The 19,140-nt window shown below is 38.1% G+C and overlaps 1 protein-coding gene across 7 annotated transcripts in view; it reads right to left on the bottom strand.

Moving 5' to 3' along the window:
• auts2a (activator of transcription and developmental regulator AUTS2 a) overlaps nt 1-12,440 on the bottom strand; it is a 469,856-nt gene extending 457,416 nt beyond the window's left edge. For 3 of the 7 annotated variants that reach the window (XM_037547285.1, XM_017722542.2, XM_037547284.1), the window contains exons 1-2: nt 12,290-12,440; nt 10,059-10,763 (exon numbers count right to left, since the gene is read on the bottom strand). In XM_037547285.1, coding sequence (XP_037403182.1) covers nt 10,059-10,328 — 270 coding nt within the window. In that variant the 5' untranslated portion in view covers nt 10,329-10,763; nt 12,290-12,440. Of the gene's footprint in view, nt 1-10,058; nt 10,764-11,601; nt 12,259-12,289 lie in introns of those variants that run through there. The other 4 variants (XM_017722538.2, XM_017722541.2, XM_017722543.2 and 1 more) reach the window with 2 other exon arrangements.
• Nucleotides 12,441-19,140: the final 6,700 nt, after the last annotated feature.

Below are 19,140 nucleotides of genomic sequence, written 5' to 3'. Positions count from 1 at the left end.
TTTCTATATAGGCTTGTGGCACCTGCCACATTTTTCACATTAGCCCTTATTCATCAAAGTTACATATGATCAAATTTTGGGTTGCTTAGATATGGATATCTTATTGGTACATACACTGATACTGTGACTTAAACTGTACTGAACACCAGTAGAGCCTGACGCTTGAAGTTCTAAAAGCAAGTGAACAGGATCCATTCGCTAGATTTTATACACATTCACAGTTATACACATTCAGTGTATAACATGAAAAACATCTTAACACAACTCACAAAATCTAATCTAAGGGCTTAGCCTTCTGCCATTTGTCACAAATTTTAATTAAGTGAAATGCATTCAAAGAACTTTGGGTGTCTGAATGACGAAAGAGACAGTGGACACAACCTTGAAACTGAGACTGTGGAATATGAGCAGCATTTCATCTGTATTTGAAAGATTCTTCAAAATCAACACCCTGTACTGATACAGTGGATGAGAAATGCAGTCTAGAATTTGAACATACTAGAGATGGCACACTTTTTTTATTTACTGAAAGCTTGAGTATCAGCCAGTACTGATAGTCGTATATGAAACACTTAATGAGAAGATCTAAAAGGTGCCTATTATGCTGAAATTACTCAAACACTACTAGAAAACAGGAAAAAAAAATACACAGCTAACAAAGTGACATCTCACAATGTGCGTGCAAAATTTTAGACAAAACTTGTTACAGAATTACTCTTTGGTTTTTGGTTTGGTTGGAGAGTATACCATAACGTGGGAGCTACTACATTAAATGATCGACCACCCATAGAAAATTAAAAAAATTAAAATTAAGAGACTCTTATTAGTCCCACAATGGGGAAATTTCACCTCCGCATTTAACCTATCTGGGCAGCAAAACACCACATACACACTAGGGGGCAGTGAGCACACTTGCCCGGAGCGGTGGGCAGCCCAATCCGCAGCGCCCGGGGAGCAGTTGGGGGTTAGGTGTCTTGCTCAAGGACACCTCAGTCATGTGCTGTCGGCTCTCGGGATCGAACCGGCGACCTTCCGGTCACGAGGCTGGACCCCTAACCTAGAGCCCACGACTGCCCCAAGAAGTCAATGTAAATGTAAATAAGCATTGTGCTGAACTGGCTTCCTTCATTTTTGCCTTCAAAAAGAGCTAAAATACTCCTTAGGTCTTAAATATAAACTTTTTTGCTGAATAGGTGGATATACATAAATAATCTGGTCCTCATGACTTCACAAAAACAATGAATTCAAAATGTTTTGAAACTTGAATGTTTACATATTACTTCCAACTCCAAAAGCAAGGGAAATCAGATTTTTAATGACATGAGCCCTTTAAAACTCCAGCAGCACTGCACAATCGATGTGACCCACTCTATGCAGTGCACGCACACGCACACACACACACACACACACACACACACACACACACCCAACCATACCACTACCATGTTAATGTAAGTACACTCTACTAAATTAGATCTTTGACAAACTTTGTTCTGGCCATTTACCATCTGTGGGTAATTTAGCAGAAAATGTGAGGGCTTAGTTGTAACAGTTGCTACAAGTATGATATATTGAACTATACACATACTGATGTATTTCCAATACAATTCAGTGTTTGTTGCTTTATTTAGAACATAATGACAATAGATAGACTGTCTTCAATATGCATGCTTCTCTCTGATCCATGGACATTTTTAAGCTCCATCTGGCATTCAGAAAGAAATTCCTTGGACACACACAAAGAAATACATTTTAAATATGCATTCAATAGTCAGTAATAAAACTATACCATTTTTCAGTTCAGGTATTCAGTAGGAAATTGCAGGAGAACCCCTACACTGAGATAAATGATCCGACAGATGTATCAAAGCATAAAAGATAATACAGAGAGATTCTTAACAAGCTCTTTATTGAGGAAAATTGCTTCACCAGCTGAGTGTGAAATCCTCTTTTCCTGTGTTAAAATTTCTGGAGTGCAACAATTTAACAGACCAGGTATTATAGCAATGAACTACTTTTTTTTAATTAAACAGTGCTTAACGGCACAGGTGTAAGTTTCCTTGGGGAGTTATAGTGGCATTCCCAGATTTGGGGTTATAAATGAAAGCTTCCTCAGCTTAACACAAACTGATCACAAGATATAAACTCATATCTCATAAACTCATAGACTCAATTGGATGACCAATTTCTAATCCATCATTAAAACATCCCAGTACAATTTTACACATACACTATTTTTATTTTATATTTTGACTCTAACAAGAAGGTCACAGAACTGGAACCAAAATGCATTTTTCCACCCATGCAACCTACATAATTTGTGTATAATTTCCATCTTAAATTGAGGAAAGTAAAGTATTTGGGCAATAAAAGAAGTTATGGTTACTTTGCATCGTGCATTTTGTGTATAAAAAACAAGCAGGTCATTGACTCTGAATTAAAAAGGTAATTTTCCATTTGCCATGCAACATCGTGGAACTTACTTGATTTATGGTTAATTGCACAAATCTTTTAGAGCTAGGAACTCTTGAGAAATTAAGTGCGAGTGACGAAAAGGAAGCATGCCATTCTGCATATGTTTTACAGGAACTCCAACAAGTCTGTTCTCAGCCAGCATAGATGAACACTCCCACAGGCACAAGTAACAGTGGGCACTCACTCACTGTAAAGGTAGTTAGAGAGCGAGCGAGAGCATGAGAGAGAGCAAGAGAGCGAGAGCGCGAGCGAGCGAGAGAGAAAGAGAGCAACAGAGAAAGAGACAGAGAGATGCTGAGTAACATTCCCTCAGAGAGAGCTGTTCTTTGGGGACAGCATTTTCAAATCAGCCTTGGCAAACATTTGCCTTTTCTCCCTCCTCTCCTGCTTACTCATATCTGTGTGAGAGAAGACAGATAATGAAAAATGAGCACAGCCCTATGAGATGGTGACACTCGGACCTGCCAGATATATTATTATAAAACTACTAAGACAAGCCAATTATATTTGAATAAAAATGTAATTTGCCTAAGCACTAATGCAGCGGTTAAGTTGGGGCTCTATATCTTTTCAGCGCAGCACTTCGTATTAACAAGAGAAGCCAGTCAGGCATAAATTTTACACGCTGCCTAGCCACTGAAGTATTAATACTGGGCATTCCTGGGCAAGGCCTTAGGCTCAATAATAAACCCAACCCTTTCTGTTATTGTACATTGGCAGAAAGAGAAAAGTCTATTATACAGTAGCAAACCAGTGTAGTGATAAAGAATTTACCTTTAGTAAAGAGTATATCTCTAGCATGCAGAACTAGAAATGTTACAGGATTTCATTCACAGCAACGCACAGAAGAGGCAGATTGTGTAGACTGGGTTTAACTGTCTGACAGCTCTGAGAGCACCCAGAGAAACAGCAGCTTATTTGTCAGCAGTGCTTTGTGTCGCTGACTTTTTAAACGAGAAAAAGATACAGAGAACTGAGTGGTGGGGAGAAGGAGCAGATAGAAGATGTGTATTTAAGGCATTGTGCACATAGGAGATGTACACCAAGTAAGGTTTAAGTGGAAATAGCACAGGTCTGGGATTATTAAAGCCCAGGCCCATTTTTCGTAACCTGCTCTAGTTTAATTATGAGTTTACTAACACACATCAGTACTTGATAGTTCATTTCAACAGGGCAATATTGAAAGCATTATTAATCACAGAGTTCAGTTGCCTAGGATCAAAAATTGGTCTGCTAGCAGTAACACTTCCTAATGGGAATTATAAGTGGAGTTTATAAGAAAGCAATGAAGATGTTAAGGACAGGAATTTACACCAAGTATAACAATACAGTGCAAGCTAATTTAAAGCAAGACTGTTGGAAGTAAAAATCAAATAAGCCTGAAAGATGTGTTTTATCACATGCATCTCACACAAACAAAACTGGTCTCCATGCCGTTTGTGCTACATGAATGAACGTTTAGAGTGAACGCTTTGTGGTAGATATTCACAGCACGCATCATCAGACACAATAACCAATGTACATTCTCATTGCTCACTAAGAATATCTGAAACTTAAGTAGATCTGTCACAATTAATATTTAATTGCCTGACTTGAGCAATTTCTTACTACACTTAGCTTTCACAATCATATGTCAATATGAACTGAATGTGTTTCAATTGTATTTTAAATGTATTTCAATCATTTGGGTTGAGGAAAAAATATATAAATAAACAGAAAATTGATTTTTTGAGAAACATCATGGGCCTTTCCAAAACAATGAAAACTCTAACTTCTGACTAGACTATAGCACCTTTAAACAGCACCATAGGGTGACGTTTGCTTATTTGAGCTTGAGCTGTTTCTCAAATGTCTTCAATTTGGAGCTAATAAATATTGACAACTAGGAAGCAAAATAGATAAATCAGTCAGTCACTGTAGGGTTTTACTTTAATACTTGCGTACAATAAACAAAAAAAGATGTTTAAAGGCAAAATGTTTAAGTAAGTATTTAAATGGACATAGAAATAGCCAGAAAAAAATTAATGTTTGTGAGAGGTCTAATGAAAAGGCCTGTTTCAATTAGATATTGGCCTGATTGCAATTATCTGAGCTGACTGCAATTAATTTCTACACTTATTTTCCTCAATCACACATTTTTTTCACAAAATGAATTTGGGTTTTTTTTTCATCAGGGAAAAAATGTGTACTTCAATAATTGCACAAAAATGAATGAAAAAAATTACAATGCTATTTTCAATCATTTATATGAGAAATTCTCATCAGCTATAATTAAGATTTTGACAGGTCTACTTTTAAGTTAATTTTTGTTCAGTTGCTGTTTAAATCATGCACCTTCATAAACACATGCACACACAGAGGCACCCAAGGTTTTCTTGAAAAGCTACAGAAGCATCCATGGATATCAGAGAGCAGGCGTTGGGCAGTTTTGTGGCCATTGGTGAAAGGCACACACACAACCCCCTCTCACACAGACACTATCACAGGGTCATTAATGAGATCCTTGCACCAGCATTTCAACATGAAAGCAAATACTTACTGTGGTTAACAACCGTCTGCCACAGTGCACATTACCACAGCTGCTGTTTAATTTGAATGTGTTTAATGTCACCTGGATAAGGATAGAAATGTCATGAATTAAACATGAATCACATCTGTGTGTGTGTTTGCCAGTGCATGAGATGAATCATGCGTAATTCTGTGTGCAAGTTGCATGTTCGTTTGTTTCATGTCACTTGAATATGACAATGACACAGTAACATGCAGCTGTCATACAGACACTGTTGCCTGTGGTGAATTCAAGCTGTCTAATTAGCCTGAAGTAATGACACTTAACCTCATTTGAGGAGCAGACAATCCATAACTGTCACACTTCATAGGCAATTACCAGTGTACTGTGTACTCCACTAATGCTTCAACAAGCATTGCAGCATTTGGTGTCTAACAACATAACATCACCTTCATTTTCCCCAGTCTTACAATTTACAGAACATATGAAAGACAAATGAAAATAATTTCCCATTGATCAATGGACTAAAGGAGAATTTTGCCCACAGATCTATAAACAAAACTACCATTGGGGTCCATTATGCGGTCTAACTGGATAATGTGTTTTGACAAGTTTGGCAAATCAAAGCTAGAAAATAAGCAATCTTGTAAAGCATTCACAACTACAAAATACTCTGTGAGGTAAAACAGAAAAAAATATTTTGGATAAAAATCCTCTTACAAAAGGAGATTATTTTAATATCCACATTTCTTCTTAAAACAGCTACATTTTAACAGCTTATTGTCATAGCCTGTAGATTTCATAATATTATACAATATGAGACACACAGCCATCACACACATAAGTATATTGCAAAAATGCAGCATTTCAAAAGGACTGTATAACTGATAAACATTTCTTTAGGTGTCGAAAATAAGGCAAGAGTATTATTTACCACAAGCATTCAATACATATCAAAATGATAGGATATCACATTCAATGTCACTCATTGGACTTGCTGAATCTTATTAATGCATATCATATATCATTTTATGGCAGGTAGAAAATGAGAACTAAATGGATATCTGCTGTTAGAAATACCGAGGGAGAAAAGGTGGAAAATTGATCGAAGTCTTAAAAAGTGGTATCTGTCATACACAGACATGTATTTATGTCAGGAAGCCAAAGAGAAAGAGAAGACCAGTCCTGAACAGAGCTTAAAGAGACTCTTTAAGTGCCAGAGGGTGAATTTCATGTAGCTCAGGGAAGTAGGGTACTTTTCGTTAGCTCTAAATGGAAGTGCCTTTACTCCTATTATATGTACATTCTTTGTGTGGTTTTTGAAACCAGCCAGAGGCAGTATGTCAATAGCTGCAGTCATACAATATTCTCAACAATGAAGCATTTAATCAATTTTTCTCTCTCAATCTGACACACACTTTCACGCTTGCTTTTTATCTCTCCATGTTCTTTCAAATATTCTGTAAGACAGAGCAAGTGAGACAACCACAGCTGAGAAAATCTATAAGCTCCTTCAGAATTCTGCCAGTAAGGCACATCTCCTACAACACAAGTACAAATGTAAAGGACTATCATATACACCAATGAATTAACCAATGAATTAAAAGCACAGAGATATGCTTGCTGTAACTTTAACCAATCCACAGCATGCTGAAAATGTATGAACAAACAGACTTTGTCCTTGATTAGCTATTTTCTGGTGTTACAATCAGTAAAAGGAGAAGTGAATTTTTTTTTCTATAATCCTAACAGTCGGTTTAGGTACTGAGAAAATGATTGACATATTAAAGAAAAATTGATTATTGGGAGGATAAACAGATGGATGAACAAATAGATGCTGTCAAGTCTTCTTTGCTCGTTCTGTGGCATTAGAGACTGATACCCAAGATATGCCCTCTGGGCACCATGCCAACAATTCTGGTGTGTGTGACCCAATTTCCTCGCTGAAACGCCTACTGCCAGGCAAAGAACATGATGAGCCAGTCAGGTCCTTTCGTCTTTTTACGTATCTCTTTATGACACAACTAACTAATTTCCAAACCTAAGATATCTAAAGTATTAGTGCTTTTACTCTGCAAATATTATAGTCTTATCCAAAGATCAAACACTAAAAGTTCCAGGGGTTCCTCCTCCGAATAAAAAAAAAATTAAAGCCTGACAAATAAACATTACAAAATGTTAAAACCTGACAAATGAAAGTGGTGTATGTAATGTGGTTATTTGCAAACTGTGGGCAATATAGCCTGAGTGTTAAGCAATACTGCACAGGGGATGGTGAGATGGAAGGATCAACACAGAGAGTTTACATTGCAGCTATTTTGTGTTGAGGGCAGGGGGTGTGATGGTCAAGGGGCAGTGATTCAGCAATTTTCTAAAGCAAACTAACACAGAATGTTGAGCTTTCCCTCTCAGGCCTGGTACTCCACAATGCATAAACATAATAGACTCACTCCTCTGTTACCTCTTACAAATAAAAGCGCTTGAGACATAGCACAGCTCAAGTGGAATGTTTTGATTTTAATGCAGTGAGGAGGAACACAATTCCAGATTCAGAGAGAACAGTTTAGCAAATTGACAAGAATTAAAAACAACAAGGGTCTGGGGTAGGGAAAGAGAGTGAGAGTGAAGGAGAGAGTTAGAGAGAAGGGGGAGGACATTGCCAGATACATTAAGGCAGTACAGGGTAAACAGAGAGACTGATAAGTAGAATAGTGGTAGATTGGTTTATTCTTTATGAAACAATCAGAATCTGAACAAATATAAATAATTTCATATCCCCAAGAAGTAAAGCAGAAATGTTAAATCATGCAAGGCTTGTTTCTGCATCAATACCAGAATCACACAGCTGCCCAAGTTCAAAAAACAAAAATAGTAAATGCAGAAAAAATAGGCTAGCCTGCTGAGACAACCTGCTAGTGCAGAGTACTAAAAATAAGAAACAATGACAGAACAGGCCAGAATGGATCCAGCTAATGCTAAGCCACCGTAATGGAAGAACTACAGGCGGCTACTTTTTGAGGAACACTAAAGTTTTTCAATTTGATTTACAATGAAGCAGCTCAAGATTAATCCTACAATATGTGACACGAGCACTCATTTCGGTGACACAGAGCTACATAACAAATATATAGTAATATGACTGTATGAAGTCTTTGTTAACAAAACATAAAATAATACTCAAATCTAACTAGTTTTCACAGCTTCATGGAAAAGTATCCATACTGTAATTTGAACTAGTGTTCTGAAAGAACAAGAAGTGAAATTCAGCTTAAGGAACTGGATCATTCTTCATCATGATTTCTGATTTCAAGTATGGGTGCTTCTTGTACAAACTAAATTTCAAAATAGTTGGGACAATAAAATAAAGTTAATAGTAAATTAACACCAACAACATCAGCAACAACATATAACAACAGAAAGCAGTGAGTCTAAAATCCACCTGAATTTGAATTCAATCTTATTTTATCAACTTCCATATCTTTTGTAAATATACAATCATTCTGAAATTGCCTGTAACCAAAAAATTGGGATACTGCAAACCTAAGGCTGGGAAAGACGTGAAACGTTAAAGAAACATCTTAAATACTGGCGACCACTGCACTGACAAAGTTAAGATTTTTTAACAACATCCAGAAACACTGACAACTTCTCTAGGCTCAAGCTCATTTGAAATAGACATATCCACAGTGGAAACACAGTACTGTGCTCTGACAAGTCAACCTTACAAATTTTTCACTGAAATAGTGGACACTGTGTTCTCTAGGTCAAAGAAGAAAAGGACCATCCCGATTGTTTCCAGGGTAAAGTCCAAAAGCCACTATTAACATTGGACATATTTTGGAGCAAAATATGCTGCCTTTTAGCCTCTGTCTTTTTCAGGGACGCCCATGGTAATTTAAACATGAAAATACCAAGAGACATTTTGCATGATACAACAGCACAGCTGTGTAATCAGAGAGGGCAGACCAGAAATGTCTCCCATTATAAACATAGCATATTAAGCTCAAAAAATGACAACAAATGCCCTGTATGGTTTCATGGCTGAAGACTTATATAACTGAAGGCAATTTCACTTTCAAAACTGGATTAATTGATGCCTTCATTCCACAAAGACTATTAAGTGCTGTTAAAAGGAAAGGTGATGTAACAGAGTTGTAAATATGTTCCTGTCCCAACCTTTTCAGGTGTTTTTGTACTGATGTCAATTTAATACAGTTCAACCAGAATGCACTAATTACTGATTTTTTGTTAGCATTTCATATACTGTTCCAATGTGGAACTTTTGTAGTAATCAAGTGATCAACATTTACACTTAAATAGAGTATACAAAGTAATCCAAGCAAAAGGTCTATAGAAAAACTGTTTAAGGTAGGATGAAAAAAGGGAATTCAGAGAAAAGGCTCTAAGCAGGCGCGTAAGACTGCATGCAAGATCAGGTATATAAGAATGATTTTTAATATTTTTCTTTATTTATGTAAGCAAATGCTTAATTCCCAACAATCCAAAACTCAGCATCTGATATGTTCACAAAAAGCTCTATTAGTTTCCCAGATATTGTAAGGCTGTAAAATGAGCATGGGGAGACAAATATTTAAGGAAAAGAACAGACTTCTTTACCCCAGGGGTGAAATTTGATAACAATCAGCAACATCAGAGGACTATGAAGTACATGGCAGATTATCAGGTAATGAAACACTTGGCAATGACCTTCAAAAAGCTGCTAACCCCAAAGCATTTAAATAAACCTGTCCTTCTCAATGCCCAAGTATGCTGGAGAAAGAGAAATTCCACATATTGTCTGCAGCCTGCCTTATTAGTTGAAATTACACAACATACACACACATACGCTTAGTAAATCCACAAAAAAATGCAAAACTGGAGCCAAGTAAGACACCTAGGCAAGTGAAGTGCAGAAGGAATTGGTCAACAAACAATAACAGATCAATCATTACTCCACTATCAGTCATACAACAGAACAGTGTGAAATATCAGTCATACAACAGAACAGTGTGAAGAAGTAAACAAAAACATATTCAAGACAGTGTAGCTTTAGTGAGCAGTGCAACACACCTACCTCAAGAGCTTCCAAGGTCATAAATCCAGATATAGAGAATCCATCAATGATGTCCTCCTCAGCTGAAGTAGATTCCTTCCTCTTCCTCCTGGGTGGTCTGGGTCGTGAGGAGGAGGGGTTGGTGCCGTTTTCCCGCTCAGAATCCGAAGAGAATCGGAGCACAGAGTCCCGGACATGGTTATTCCTGATCCCGTTAGACCTCCTCCCCCGGTCACGCTCTGACCGAGACTTACGCTTTTTCCGGATGCCACTGCACCGTGGGCCTTCCATTTCACAGCAGAAATGGCAGGATTCAGATAAAAACGCCTTCCGTTGACAGATATAACTACACTTCCACTTAAGGCTTCAACTCCCAATAGTCTTGACCAACAACTCAATCACTAAACACAATCAGTCCTTGGATAAAAGAGGTGAGAACATCCGATATCCACTTTCCAGATTCAGTGAGGCTACATGCCATATAGGATTCACACTAGATTCCAGGCTGATATATCCATAATGAAAAAAAAATCAAAACCCAATCCTGCTGCAAGCAGTCCAGCCAGATGGTACCCACAGAGTCAAATCCAGCCCAGCATTCACCTAGGGATGACCGGTAGATCACTTCTGGTTTTCTTCCACTGAGCCTTTATCGCAACATGCCTCCACATGGCTGGTCTGAGAGAATCCTCATTTGTTCCAAGTGTAGGCCGCCACCTGCTCCTCCTGAAAGACAAAGAGACAAAGAGCATATATATGTACCAAGATCACAAGCTCAAATACATTATTATTTCCCCCTGAATTTGTGCCTTGAATCATGCAATGTAAAAATATAACGCACACTCATTTCATTGTCTTGTTTTCTAAATACATTTAATTCTAGAACCAAACTTAAGAGGAATTTGAAATCTGAAATCCCTCTAGCAGTGTAATTTAGTCTAAGGTTAACTTAATCTGTGTCTTTCATAGACTTTTGTCAGAGACTAAATGTACTTCTTGCACTTATTCTTATGCTTAAGACAGTTCCTATCTCATGTAAATAGCCACATATAAAAGAATTTTATTCCCAACGCACACATAATACAATGGTATAAATGATGGTGTATAAATTGCTGAGTCGTGGGTAAAGCCTTATCGAGAAGCATATGGTGGTATAAACACTGCTGTGACTTGAGTGTTCACTACACAAACTTATTATTACACTGCAATACTGTCCTCATCCCTATACATAAGCTAAACTCTAGAGAACAGCATTATTATAACATTTTAGCAGGATACTTAAAGCAAGTTAGAACACTTGCTCTTTTTACTAACAATCTTTCTCACAACAGTTCTAGCCAAAAAAAAAACATAACATGCTTATAGGGACACAGTAACAGTTGGAACACAGCAATGTACTGACATTATTTCACAGTGTACAATAGTGCACAATATATATTTTATACTTTCCAGCTGCTGCACATTTTTAATCTTATAAAAAAAAATCTGATCAATGAAGAAACACAAGCCTAATGATACCCTCTGAGAAGCAAAAGTTCACACATAAAAGGTAATAAATACATACACTATTTCTTTTGGATGGCCTAGGCCCATGAAGTCTCAAAATATCATCACCTACTTCTTGGAATCCCACTGACAGCTCCTCATCTCACAAGAACACCTTAGCCACTTCCCATACAGAAGGTATGACATCATAGCCTACTGAACCACCTAGCACAACTTCACTAAGTAACAGTATGCAGATCCAAAATCAACCAACTGACAGCCATCTCACAAAAAGAAAATGCACATCTGCATACTGCAATTTCTAGAGAGCTAGAGCTCAACGGATTAGACAGAACACACTCTAATCGGTCTAAGCAGTCCTGGCTGGTTAACAATACATAAATTCTACATAATTTTGCTTTCTACATCCGCTGACGACCTCACACAGCCCTTTAACCTGCTGCCCCATGCCAGTTCCAGAGTAATGTCACACATGCAAAGCAGCTCTTGCAAATGGTTTTAAACCTAGTTCCCCTCCTTTCCCTCCCTCCTGCCGTCTCTCGTTGGATTTCCTGTTCTCTCTCGCTGGCTTCGACGAGTCCTTTTTGTCTGCCTCTCTTCGTCAATCTCTCCAAACCGTGGCCAGTGGAGCCCCACAGCAGCGCCCTGCCGCTGCCTCCTTTTCCCAGCTTTTTCAATTCTAAACAAACAAAGCCAGCCTTTTTTCACCCTGCAACACACGTCATGCAAGACCAAGAAATGCAAACCCTTGTAAGTGGAGGAGCGTCCGGGCGACTCGTCGACATTCGGAAATCAATGTTGTACAACAATGAAAAAGAAAGGGGGAAAATTTCAACCACCAAATAATTGGTGCAAAGAGGCAGCAGCGCTCTTCCCCAATTCGTGCTGGCGGTGAGCGGGCAGCGCGCATTGATACAGCAGTGCCGCAGTGCCGTTTCACACGCCGTGCGCTTCCTCAGCACAACTAGTGCTACGCAGGGAATCAAACACAGAAAGCCCACGTCCCTTTGAATATATATTTTTCTTACAAACTGACAGGGTCTCAAACAGGCGCTTTTGAGCGATGGGATTCCTCTATATTGAGCTCTTGGTCTAGTAGCAGTAAATTAAGGAGATAGAACTTGTGTATGAAACTCGACAGACACACAACACTGTCTTAATGTGGTCTACTTTCTGACGAAGTTGCTACAACGTTTAAAAAAGTGGTGCCCTCTAATGTTGTCTGGACAAAGTTGTCACAACATCATTATTAAGTTATGTTGTCACATGTTATTATGAAAACAGTTTGGCAACTTAGCAAAATTCCAAGTAGTTCCATGCACAACATAATGGAATTTATGAGGATTCCATGAGGTTGTGGCACAATAATGACGTTGTCACTACGAAAGTCACAATGTACATCGTACGTCGTCACAACTTTCTGAGGAAATACATTTAAATGTTGTGACAATTTGTGGGCAACAGGTTGTCCCAACGTAACCGTGTGTACCGGACAGATAACTCAAACTGTGAAACTGTCTTCAAATTACTTTAGCTATACTTTTTATAAAGCCTGTTTCATGTTCTACATTAACTTACTCTTATTTATTTGACGTAGTTAGTTAGGGAAAGATCAAATGAAAGTTAGACAGCGTTCAGCACTACACAACACAAACAGGTACATATGAACAGTGTTCAATACACCGAAACAGGTGCATTTTATACCCTGCATCCTTTATCGTCTTAAAAAGACACATAAACAAAGAAATAATGTACTGTATAATTTATTATACATTTTACTTTTACATTTTATACAACATGGTTTCATCTGACATTTCTCTTGAACTTTCTTCAGGTCAGATGCACAAAGGATTGAGGGTGTTGACGGGTCTTGGTGCCTTCAGACCTCAAAGATTTGAGACGATCCACTGTAGATATAAAAATGACCTGAACCAATAGTGCTGAATATGTGAAAATGAGTAAATAAGTGAAATAAATGAAGAAATGCTTTTCGTCAGGCTCCTGAGCCCATACACTGCCTGCTAAACTCTTGACAGACTAAAAAGCATCCATGTACAAACATCGGTACATTTATGATGCCTTTCAATACAACAATGCAGTATTCAACTTAATGTGTATGTATCATTTTAAAGAGTGGGTGTATAGCTAGGCAAACATCACTCATATATCACTCATTTCAACAGATCACAGACCTCAGGTGTCTGATTCTATTTTTGCTTATGTGAGCATGCGTGTGTGTGTGTGTGTGTGTGTGTGTGTGTGTGTGTGTGTGTGTGTGTGTGTGTGTGTGTGTGTGTGTGTGTGTTATGTAGCCTGCAAAGATTTTCTCCCGGGCTCACCCAGAGACCAGCCATCAAATCCAACTGCAACTGGAGACTGATCACTGTCAGAGAGTGGAATCACCAAGCATTTTACTTATTCAAGATGTTTGGCTGGAAAGCTGAGTAAAGCTTGGGACTAGCAATTGAAAATGGTTCATGGTCAAGCAATACTGTGTATTTTATGCCTTTTGCTGACATAGGCAGAGATATTTTGCCTCATAGCCTTAATGCAATCACATAATTACCTTTCTTTGATGTCCCACTGCAGCACACTGACTTAATTTTTCATGTTGTTTTCAATTTATGCTTCATTTAATAGAATGCAGAGCATTATGAAAGTTTGACTCTGCAACAATGTCCACCCGCAGAGAAGCAGTATATGGATTTTTCTGAGCTACCTGAGCTTGTGTGGCCTGAGTAATTTATTCACCTAATCCGTTGTGTTCTTGAGGGAAGGAACCACATTATACAAGGCCAGAGATATTTATACAATGCATGGATCTATAAGCGTGCTGTACCAATTGTGAATAATAGCACTATGGATTTGTGCACTTATGTGGAAATGCATTATCTGCATTCCTGATAGAGAAAGAAAGCAAGAGAGCAATAGTGAAAGAGATGGAGCAAGCAACAGAGAGAGATAATTGGAAACTAGAGGGGGAGGGTTTATTTCTCCCCCTTTCCTTTTTCCTTTTTTTTGTGGTCATAAAATTGATTCTTAAAGCCATATTTATCTAAGAGCATAACGCACATTGCCTATTCATTCTGCTGCAATCATGCTGATATTGTCTTTGCCCCCGGATTAACCAAATGCCCAATTTGCACTTTCATTAGCTGTAAAGATTTTTCATTCATTCCTGCAGTGAATCCAGACTTACATTAATGATTCACAGCACTGTGTATCTATAGCGCAGGTATTGACGTTTTGGGATGGATCAAAGGGAGTATTCAATCATGTGATCAGCTGTCAACCATGACTCCAAATGGGAGAAATTGATTTGGTAGTCCTTCTATGGGAGTTTCACTATTGAATAAAACACTGTTAACAAACTGTGAAGAAAACAAATAATCAGAAGAAATTGTATGCAATAAAATCACATTATATGAGTGTACACACATTATATCAGTGTTCCAGCTCTTAGAATGCCTGGGACGAAATCAGTCTGGAACAGATTGGAGGCTAATTGGAATCTATCCATACACCAATAACCTGTAATGTTCATTTATTAATTTGGGATAACACCTGTTTGCTGTTTACAGTGTCTGACCCATTTGGCAAGGCAAAGAGCCCACAGCCAAATTTTTTTGTTTATGCTATGTTGTAAAAAGTTGAAAAAAAATGCATGCTGAGTCTATCATTCATCAATGTAAACATAAAACTAGTATTAAACAGCCTCTATTTGTTACCACACCTTTAAGGCTGGTATATGCAAATAATCTCTGTTCTGATTGGATGCTTTATATTACGCCTCATTCATAAATCAGCCTGGACTAAAGCACTCATTATGACTTATTACATTGTGAATAGGTGGGGCAAATCATAAGCCAACACAAGAAAAGCACTATATTCTCCTTTAGAGGTAGCCATGCTTTGTTAGGTGATTATGAGTGCAGTAGAAAACAGTAACTGCTCTTAAGTGTAATGACACTGACTCAGTGCTCCCTTTTTCAGCGGACAGTAATACCAAAAGTTTCAAAGTAAGCTCAATCCATGATTCTGTGCTTATTTTAAACCAGCTATTTGCATTAGTTTTATTTGCACCCAAGTTGTTAATTATTTAAGGCTCTCTGTCTGTGTTGAACAGAGAACTCATTGTCTGTAGTTTCAGTTCCATTTATCTTAGTCCCCATAATAAAAGGTCGACAAATGTAGTGTTGAACTCTTAAGCACTGGTTTAATTAAGGAAATGTTCCTTTTGCTGCCTCACAAAGGACTATCATCAAAACAATTAAACAAGTATATACAGACACAAACACCTACACACACCACATGCATACAGCATATGCAATTTACAAATGGAACAGAAATATATGAATACATAAGAAGTACAAATGCACATATGTTGTTCATATGTTGTGTTAGCCCAGAAGAAAATACTGCCCACATAAAATGTACAGAACGTTTTTGTTTTTCTTTTATACTTTTACGTAGGCTCCACATTTAAATTAGCTGTACACATCACAGTCAGTTGTTTGCGAGGAATCACAAATGCATACAAAACACAATACATGTGAAAATGCTTCTAGTGACATGCCAGTTTGCTTTTTTAAATAAGCAGCTTTGCTCTAGCCTCTTTATTCTCTTATTCCTCTTAACACATGATATTTAAATGCTGCCTGCACCACCACCTTTTTTGTTTGGATCCTGCTCTGCCATGGCAATCACATTTTGTAGAAAATAGCCTTGAGTCAATTGATGCATTGCCTCATAACACACATCTATATTTCAGTGTATAGAATATCAAAGGTTCTTCACTGTCCATAACTCATACTCATTCCCTTTTTACAAGGCACTATACTACTATGATTACATACATTGTGACAAAATAGAAATAAGGTCATCTATATATACAGTATCTCACAAAAGTGAGTACATCCCTCACATTTCTGCATATATTTTACTTTTTATAGGACAACACTGTAGAAATGAAACTTGGATATAGCTTAAAGTTGTCAGTGTACAGCTTGTATAGCAGTATAGATTTGTACAGAAAGTTTTTATACCCTTATATATTTTCTATTCTTCTGTGTTTAATAGATGTTCTATCTATCTATCTATCTATCTATCTATCTATCTATCTATCTATCTATCTATCTATCTATCTATCTATCTATCTATTTACTGTCCTCTGAATATAACTCAACACACAGCCATTGATGTCTAAATAGCTGGCAACACAAATTAGTACACCTCACAATGAATATGTCCAAATTGTGCTCAAAGTGTCAATATTTTGTGTGACCACCATTATTATCTAGCACTGCCTTAACCCTCTTGGGCATGGAATTCACCAGAGCTCCACAGGTTGCCACTGGAATCCACTCCTCCATGATGACATCACAGAGACACCTTGCGCTCCGCCTCCTTGCGCTTTAAGATGCCCAACAGGTGCTCAATTGGGTTTAGGTTTGGAGACATAGTTGGCCATCCATCACTTGTGCCTTCAGCAAGGCAGTTGTCATCTTGGAGGTATGTTTGGGGTCATTACTGTGTTGGAAAACTGCCATGCGGTGCAGTTTCCGAAGGGAGGGGATCATGCTCTGCTTCAGAATGTCACAGTTCATGCTGGAATTAATGTTTCCCTCAATGAACCACAGTTCCCCAGTGCCAGCAACACTCATGCAGCTCCAGATCATGATGCTACCACCACCTTGCTTGACTGCAGGCAAGAGACAGTTGTCTTGGTACTCCTCACTGGGGCGATCGCCACACATGCTAGACACAATCTGAGCCAAATATGTTTATCTTGGTCTCAATCAGACCACAGGAAATGGTTCCAGTATTCCATATTCTTGGACTGCTTATCTTCAGCAAACTCTTTCCAGGCTTTTTTGTGTGTCAGAAGATGCTTCCTTCTGGGTTGACGGCCATGCAGATCGAGTTGATGCATTGTGCGGCGTATGGTCTAAACACTAACAGGTTGACCTCCGTCTTCTTTAACCTCTGCAGCAATGCTGGCAGCACTCATGCATCTATTATTTGAAGCCAACCACTGGATATGACGCTGAACACGTGGACTCAACTTTTTTTTTCAACCCTGGCGAGGCCTGTTCCGAGTGGAACCTGTTCGCTGTATGACCTTAGCCATCATGTTATAGCTCAGTTTCAAGGTGTTAGCAATCACCTTATAGTCTAGGCCACCTTTGTGAAGAGCAACAATTCTCACATTGTCAGAGAGTTCTTAGTCATTGGATGCCTTGTTGAATATCCAGTGGCCAGTATTAGCGGATTGTACCCAAAACACCAAATTTAACAGCCCTGCTCCCCATTCATGCCTGGAACCTTGTAACTCTAACGTGTCAAGTGACACCAGGGAGGGAAAACGACACTATTGGGCACAATTTGGACATGTTGACTGTAAGGTGTACTCACTTGTGTTGCCAGCTATTTAGACATTAATGGCTGTGTGTTGAATCATTTTCAGAGGACAGTAAATCTATACTGCTATACAAGCTGTACACTGACTACTTTAAGTTATATCCAAGTTTCATTTCTGTAGTGTTGTCTTATGAAAAGATATAATAAAATAATAACGAAACGTGAGGGGTGTACTCACTTTTGTGAGATACTGCATATAGACAGTACCTCTACTTACAAGACTTATTTATGCTTCTCTCTCTCACTTTCTCTCTCTTTCTCTCTCTCTCTCTCTCTCTCTCTCTCTCTCTCTGACTTCCTTACTCTCTTCATTTCTCTCTCTTGAGTCTTTATCTTGTTTGAATAACAGTAGCACCATTATGTAAAACCAGTGCAAAGATACAAAATGATGATTATGACAAAGATGTGTCTTTGTGACATAAAAAATTTATGCTCACGTAAAGTATATTAATAGGCAGCGTTAGATCATTTACTCTGATACTAATATATGAAGTCTGTCAAATGTCTCTCTCTGCTCCTGTTCAGCTAGCACACATGATTCATCACCCCTCTATTTGGAGCCTGCCTTTGGTAGATCATACTGTAAAGAATATATAACACATACAAACACACACACACAAACACATACACAGACTCACTGACACACACACACACATACACACACACACACATGCACATTTGCAGAAAACTACAGATTCCAGAAAGGAGAGAGCAGTAGTCTTAGCCAGGTACCAGATCAGAAAATATGTAATTTTCGATGCTGTACAGTATGTTTCTATCTTGTGCATATTGAATTTAGCTGCATGGCATGGAGAGAATAGTTCAAATTAGTAAACTGTAATTTTTTCTTCTTAGACCTGTTTTTTTTTTCTTTTTAGCTGTCACAACATCAGAATGGGAAAATTGTCTAAAAAATAACAGGGAATGCTACAGAATTTATTTCCATAGTTTGTATTTAGCTGCTCATCTTTGAAATGACTTTAGTTAAATCTTGAAAATTCTAATTGATGGATGACAACCTAAAACTACAGAGAGTGCTGGTTTCTGTTTTAAGCCTCTTTTGATCAACCCAAGGCTTTAAGAAGGCGTAGCTGTGACAAACTTTTCCACATCATAAATGCCACAGGCATAGCTTAGAGAATCATCAATTTTTCTAGTGGTTGTGAAGCTGCAGTAA

The sequence above is a fragment of the Pygocentrus nattereri genome, chromosome 18, assembly GCF_015220715.1.
Source record: "Pygocentrus nattereri isolate fPygNat1 chromosome 18, fPygNat1.pri, whole genome shotgun sequence".
Classification (NCBI taxonomy): domain Eukaryota; kingdom Metazoa; phylum Chordata; class Actinopteri; order Characiformes; family Serrasalmidae; genus Pygocentrus; species Pygocentrus nattereri.
This window is presented reverse-complemented; position numbering and strand designations above follow the sequence as displayed.